The sequence below is a fragment of the Prunus mume genome, linkage group LG7 (assembly GCF_029339155.1).
Source record: "Prunus mume cultivar Tortuosa linkage group LG7, ASM2933915v1, whole genome shotgun sequence".
Classification (NCBI taxonomy): domain Eukaryota; kingdom Viridiplantae; phylum Streptophyta; class Magnoliopsida; order Rosales; family Rosaceae; genus Prunus; species Prunus mume.
This window is the reverse complement of record NC_142704.1, coordinates 9,219,015-9,226,371: the sequence shown is the minus strand read 5'-3', so window position 1 is coordinate 9,226,371 and position 7,357 is coordinate 9,219,015. Positions and strand designations below refer to the sequence as shown.

General features: G+C 37.8%; 1 protein-coding gene across 2 annotated transcripts; it reads right to left on the bottom strand.

Annotated features, from left to right (window-relative positions):
- Positions 1 to 5,049: 5,049 nt before the first annotated feature.
- LOC103338561 (protein SPIRAL1-like 3) lies at positions 5,050 to 7,112 on the bottom strand. 2 transcript variants are annotated; one of them, XM_008241774.2, is made up of 3 exons: positions 6,974 to 7,112; positions 5,776 to 6,067; positions 5,050 to 5,373 (listed from the first exon to the last, which is right to left on the bottom strand). In XM_008241774.2, exons 2-3 carry the CDS (start codon positions 6,040 to 6,042, stop codon positions 5,293 to 5,295), a joined length of 348 nt encoding a protein of 115 aa, XP_008239996.2. In that variant the 5' UTR covers positions 6,043 to 6,067; positions 6,974 to 7,112; the 3' UTR covers positions 5,050 to 5,292. The 2 variants fall into 2 exon arrangements, with proteins under 2 accessions (XP_008239996.2, XP_008239997.2); XM_008241775.2 differs by having other exon boundaries at positions 5,776 to 6,081; positions 6,974 to 7,021.
- Positions 7,113 to 7,357: the final 245 nt, after the last annotated feature.

Genomic DNA, 7,357 nt, shown 5'->3' with positions numbered 1-7,357 from the left:
GACTTGGAAAGGTCAACAATTTCAACTGGGTTGATAAAAGTTGACAAAGGCAGGCAACAAAGAGGGGACATCTCTGAATCTCTGCCACTAGAAGATCAAATCCTTTGTATATATAGAGAGATAATGTTTCTACTCCAAGGAATGCACCATCTTTCAAGGGATACGCAGGTTATATTCTCAAAAAGAGATAAGCAGGAAAACAGGGAGTTGTTCAAACTAGAAAATCAAACTACCTATCACGGTTTGAGCTCTCACAAGGGGCAGTTGGAATTAAAGAGGGGTTAGGTTCTCTTTCAAAAACAGAAAAGTGATTTGTCTTAAGAACTAAACATTGAGGGCTTATCTGCCAGAACTGATAAAACCCCCTTTTCTTTTTGCATTTAAAAATGAAAGATCTTTTGAGAATTTTGCCGCCCATTATTAAAAGAAAAAAACCCTACTCCAAAGCATTTTCTTATAAATATAAGAGATGGTGAACAAAGTAAAGACACTCAATCAAACAAATCAAAAATCAATCAAGGGCAAAAACTCAAAATGATCACTTGATCACAGAGAACCTTCAAAACAAACTAGAGCAACCAAAAGCTCATTTGAGACACAAAAGAAGCCAATTATAGATCAGAACTTCCAAGTTCAGACTTAGAGAAATAAGTCATTCAAAACGAGACTTCTCTCATTACAAATTTGGTTCAGCAAAAGCCAAGACAAGCATAGTTTGAGTTTTCACAAATATGAAAACCTCAACAAATTTATGGAGAGCCCTAACCAAGCAGAACAGGTACCATAGTGCGCTTCAAGTAATCCTCAAGTCCACCACTTTTGCCCTTTCGGACTAAAGAAGTTGCGGTCTTGCCCGTTTAAAAAGCTTTTCAGGGCTTGAAATAGATTAAAGCTCGCCAAACTCAAACTTTGGTATCGATTTATAATGAAGCTTAGCGATTCGGTTGTTGTGATTCAGTCCACAGACATACCCAATCCAGCCAGGATCGAAGCTTTTATCCAGGCAAAAATGGAATTTCAGCCATCTTTTTGTCTTTCTAGAGTTGATTTTCCCCTTTCTAGTTTTGTAAAAGGCAGTTCTGCCTAAAACAGTCCACTTTATTATCATTTATTCTAGCCAGAACTACCAATCTTGTACTGAGATAAATTGTGAAGTCCTCACCAGTCTGAGGCAAGAAAAGAACTTACTTGAGATATATTTCTCACCCAAATTCACAATCGCTTGTTTAGAAACCAGAAACTTGGGGCGCAAGTTATCTGTTTCAAAGAAGTTTGCTGGGATTTTTCATGGCTAGCAGTGGCACGATCGCACACCAAAGAAAGTTCGCTTGTTGACCAGTCAATGGCTTTCAAGGCAATGGAAAATTTTGCCTTTCCATCACAGTAGCAAACACAAAACAGGTCAACAAGCCTACAAACATCTCATGAATGGTTTAACAGGTATAATGGATGTAGCAGACCTGGTGGTGGAGCATAAGAATAATATCTTTAACTTGCAAAAATTTCTTACTCTTTCATTGAATCCAGCAACAAGTGACTAGAAAAACTTGCCAATCTTTGTGCATATTCCCAAGTGGAAAATAAGACGTGTGATCATTAAAAAGGAGCATCAACCTTCTTTGGGGCAAGTTTTTTAATTTCTTCTCCACCTCCAAAAAGATATCCCAAAGAACTCTCTCCCCCTCCACTGCTCACTCCACAACCCATGTTTTTCGCCTAGAGTGAATGAATCCTGCACAAATATTTCTAACCAATTTATAAATAAACAAACAAAAAATGAAACTAAAACAATTTCAACTAAAAATATTCAGCATTTAATGGATCACAAGAAGAAGCATGAAAATGCCATCACACATTAAACTGTTCTAATCTTGTAATCAAGTTCAGAGTTTGATACATTATGTGCTCTTAAGCCACAATCCATCTCTCCGAAAAGGACGGTCGGATCACTCACGATCGCACGATCAAACGGTTATCGTAAAACGCAAACTTTATGTTATTGAATCGGAACATCTGGGGCTCCGATTCACAATCCGCGAATTCCTACACGACCCTAGGGATGTCTAGATTAACATAAATCAAATTCAAGACGATCTAATGGTTCGAACAATCGAACCCAGAAATCTCACAATAGGTGAGTTATGTTCGGGGTTCAAACATTAACCAAATTGGAATCTAAAAGTACCTATGTGCTTGTGATGACCAGGAGATCATTTTAGGACATAATGTCGGTCCATTATCTGATGGCCGGAAAACTCCAAACCTTCATCCGAGCTTCCTATCCTAGGTGTAAAACCCCATTTGGAGTCACTTTTGTTCTTGGACATACCCCAAAAAATGGCCAGAAGTGGCCGGAATCGCGATCCCAAAATCGGCCGAAATCCAATTCAAAAATCGAACTACTTACGCTCAAAATTGATAAATTCCTACCCGACCATCAGCTAGATCATGAAAAATAGGTGAGAAATCATACCTCACTCGCCTGAAACGGTGGCCGGAGGAGGGAGAACGAGCCGCGAAAGTTCTACGAAAAAGCTGCCCAAAACCGCCTGTTTCTTGGCTGTTTCCAGCGAATACAGTCGCGGATCAAGGCGGCGAAGGGCTGGGGTTGGAAGAGGGAAGTGTGGTAGTTCTAACGGGACAGGTCTTGCTTGAAATGATGGCCGGAGTTGGGAGAAATCACCCTTTGAATTTGGCTGGTCGAGCTGCCCAAAATGAAAAAATTCTGGGTTTTAAAAAAACTGAACTTCGAAATATTTATGGTTATGTCATTGAACTTCTTTTGATCGTCATTTCTTCGTTACAACTCCAATTCGAGTCCACTACATGTCTACGGACTCGTTTCGACGTGTTCTACGCAATGGTCGAATTGAAATTTCCAAATTCCTTCCCAAACTTAAAATTACCTCTTTGCCCCTTTTTATATTAAATAATATCTTTAATTTTCAAAAACCTTAATTAATTCAAATCATTTTATTTTATTGTTTATTTCAATTTATTTTCTCATTTAAATTTATTTCCTCTTATTTTAATCATTTAATCTCCCCCGAATAAAAAGTCAACTCTTAAATCATTTCAATATTCCCAGGGTAAAATTGTTTTTTCCTTGAATAATTTAATGTTTAACTAATAATTTAGAATCGGGTTGTTACACCGTGTTCATTTCCAATTTTTGGGACTCCTTCTTCACATCTCAGGGAACGCAACTCTACCGCAGCTTTTCCTATCACCCACTCAGACTAAAGTTCTTAATCGCACAATGGAACATTACTTACGCTGTTTTGTCGACTACAAACCCTCCACTTGGGTCCATTGGCTCCCATCGGCTGAATGGTGGTATAACACCACATTCCAAGCTACCATCAAAATGAGTCCTTACCAAGCTCTCTACAGTGTTCCTCCCCCATCCATTCCCCAGTACCTTCAAGACACAAGCTTGGTTCAAGCAGTGGACCAGACCTTGCAACAACGCGACCAGCTCCTCACTTCCCTTCGCACCAACATGCTCCAAGCTCATAATCGCATGAAGCTCTATGCTAATAGAAACCGCATTGAGCGCGAATTAAATATTGGTGATTGGGTTTATTTGCGCATTCAACCTTACCGACAGACCTCTCTTGCTACCTTAAAAAATATCAAGTTATCCCCCAAATACTATGGCCCATATCAGGTTGAAGCACGCATTGGCAAAACTGCTTATTGCCTACGCCTCCCACCTTCCGCCAAAATTCACCCTGTCTTTCATGTCTCCCTTTTAAAGCTTAAATTGGGTGAACATTCTTCACTCCCCTGATCTTCCATCTACAATTGCCGCAACGAATTCCAATGGCTGCCTGAATCATCCTTGACTGTCGTCTCATCAAACAAAACAATTCTCCAGTTGTTCAATGGCTTATCAAATGGGTTGGTCTACCACAGGCCGACGCCACCTGGGAAATCGCAGATGACATACTGGCTCGTTTTCCCTCCTTTGTCGCATGAGGACATGCTCCTTCTTAAGGGGGTAGGAATTGATGGAATCCCTTGTCCTCATGGATGAATGCCTACCAGCCTAGTCATTAACCATTACCACTAGCCTCTTTGCACGCGCTTCTGCGCCTGCGAGAGGCATTTTTTAAAAAAATTAAATTAAATTTATTTTAGAATTAAAAAAAGATAATGGGTAATTGTGTTCCCCAAAAATATGATTTATTATCTGATTTTTCTTTCAATTTTAATTTTTATTAATATGAAAATGTGTGAATTTACCATATTATCCTCATTTAATTAATAATTTTAATTCTTAATGTTTGGATTAACAAATGGCATTTTATGGTATTTTGAATGTTTCACAATTCTCTGCCTTTTGCTTTATATATATATTATGTTTTCCTCAAAGGCTACTTTAGCCATTCTATCATTTTTTATTAGCTGTTCACCTGTTCTTACGTGGCAGCCTACAGGCTGGCCCTAACAACCTCATGCATAAAATGCTACTGCATCAATGAGAAAGGCGTATAGAACTTCGCCAAATACTTATTTTGTCAATTTCCTTTTCTCTGTTTTGCAATACTTTGTACTGGTACCTATCAAAAAATTTGGATGGGCGGGAAGAATGAAAGCAAATTCCATGGCAGTTGGTCTGGGTTTCTGGGTTTGCTGATTTACAGCGAAATAGCTATTTATAACAGCTCCGAAATTACTTTTATACCCTCTTCAGCCCGGGAAAAGCTCAAAAATTAGAAACTAACTAAATATTAATTGGACTATAGTCCTGTTTGGTTTAATTGGACTGTTGTCCTGAGACTAAGCAAGCAAAATAATAATCAACCAGTCATTAATTTTGTATTCGGCTCAAATTAATTTGCCATGGGAAAACTCTTTCACGCTTTAACAAGGCAGTGCTCATATTAACTCCTTTATTTAGGTCCACTAAAATGATATCCCTATCATATACACGAATATGAGACATCAAAATAATATTTGATGTCAAGCTTTTTGACATATCTCTTTTAGCCTTCAAATTCAAGTAAAATTTAGCTACTCGATCCATTTTATATCCATCGGAGATACTCTAAGAAGCTTCTATAATAATAAGCAAATTTGGAAGTTTAACAGGAGTAGCAAAGCACAAACCCAACACATTCGACCAAAAAAAAAAAAAGGAGGAAAATCACTTTGAAAAAAAACACATTCCCCGATGCAGGAAGTACTAGAATATTACAGCATATTAGAAAGAAACCATCTACAGAGGGTCCATATTACAGAGGGACCAAACCAAACTGACGATTCCAACATCAATAGCCCCGGGCCTTACTTGCTACCGCCTCCAAAAAGGTAATCTAGGGATGATCCACCACCAGGAGCTGCATGCACCTTTGTCGATGGCCGATCCTGTCAAGCACATTTTCAAAATTAAACCACGAATATCCAAAAATACAGGGTAACAAAAGTTTTCTATGTCAAGAAAATTGGTTCTTTCCTGTCACAACATTCTACAATATGCAAATCACAAATCTTAGCCAACAACCTTTTCACGAGGAAAACAGAAACCATGGATGAATATGTTTCTAGAAATATCATAGGAGATAGAATTCTTAATAAGCAGAGGTACTATTCAGTAAAGAAACATCTTCATTAAGGTAGCTAAGGTAGCCAAGAGGCCTGAATATCATCTAAAGGCAGATGTGGCACATACCCCCATCAATATTCTCTCATATTGTTTGTCACAACTTCAAAATTTTAAAGCATAGATATTTGATTCAGAGAAAATAATGACTATGAACAAGATCATACCGTGAGGAAGTTGCCACAGTTCTGGCCATCTGCTCGGAAATAGTTGTTTGAAGTGTTCCCAGGAACGCCTGCTGGAGTCTGCTTACTGACTTCCGCAGGTGTTGTTGGAGCAGTAGGCTTCTGAGAAGGTGGTTCAGTGCTTGGAACTGGCGCCTGGTTCTGAGGAGCATCAACCTTCTTTGGGGCGGGTTTTTTAATTTCTTCTCCACCTCCAAAAAGATATCCCAAAGAACTCTCTCCCCCTCCACTGCTAACTCCACGACCCATGTTTTTCACCTAGAGTGAATGAATCCTGCACAAATATTTCTAACCAATTTATAAATAAACAAAAAAAAAAAAAAAAACTAAAACAATTTCAACTAAAAGTCTTCAGCATTGAATGAATCACAATAAGAAGCATGAAAATGCCATCACACATTAAACTGTTCTAATCTTGTAATCAAGTTCAGAGTTTGATACATTATGTGCTCTTAAGCCACAATCCATCTCTCCAGAATCAACACCACAACAGTATACAATGGGGGAAAAAGACTACACCTTATATGTGCCTCAATTTATTTTAAATTAAAACAAAAAAAAATGGTTAAACGGGAGTAAGAACTGAGAACCCAATATTACCAAGAACAAATGCAACTCGGAATCTCATATCTAATTTCACTAATCTACAAACAGCACTTGAACATGAAATCCCCATGTCACAGCCAAATTTAACTTGAACTCAGAGCCCGCAATTTGACTTAAATTTGACTTGAAAACAGTAACAACAGATGGGATTCAATATATTGCAATTAGATAGCTAAAGAAAACTCACACATCTGCAATCTGAAAAGTTCAAGCGAGGGACCAAGCAAAGAGGCAAAAAACCCCCACACACTGTAAATTCATAGAAATAATATGTACTTGAAATTTCAAACCATGCAAACACCAACACACTAAATCATAATAAACCACAAAAAATTAATAACAGTAAGATTCGACAAGAAGAATAAGAAGAGGCGACTCCATAGTAAAAGCACAAGTGTAAACCCCAATGTTCAATATATGTAATTAAAACCAGGGCTACGATACAGATCCACAAAATCTAGAGCAAATTCTAAGCCCAGAATTCCGTTTTCGCTAAGTTCAGATGACTTTGATCATTTGAATTCCTACATTTTCTCGAGAAACAAACAAGAGAGCGAGAGAGAGGCAGGCTCACCTGTGTTGTGCTTTGCGGATTTTGGATCGGATCTGAGTCGCGAGCGCTAGGTAGTAACTCCCAGCGGCAACACTTAGTATATATAGTGAAATTCAAATGGCATGTGGGGCCCAATGTTAGATATTTTCAAAAACAAATCTTTAAACAGAAGGGGTGCGATTCCTAATTTGTTAGATATTTTATTTTCCGCTATTTGGATCTTTTACTGTGATAAATTTTTAAATTGATTTCGTAATTATTAGTTGTCACATTTTATCCCAAATTGTTGTAAGAAAAAAAAATATATATAGTAGTATATATAATATACATCTTATTGCCATAATTACCACGACATTCAAACAAATCAATAAAATTGATCGAGACATGGATGTAATACAAATCAAG

What these genes read in the sequence shown, in the direction of transcription:
- LOC103338561 (XM_008241774.2), bottom strand. Translation starts at nt 6,042, where the DNA reads ATGGGTCGTGGAGTTAGCAGTGGAGGGGGAGAGAGTTCTTTGGGATAT. An exon ending in ACTGTGGCAACTTCCTCACG is followed by an intron (nt 5,374 to 5,775) that starts GTATGATCTTGT and finishes TGTGCTTGACAG; the next exon opens with GATCGGCCATCGACAAAGGT.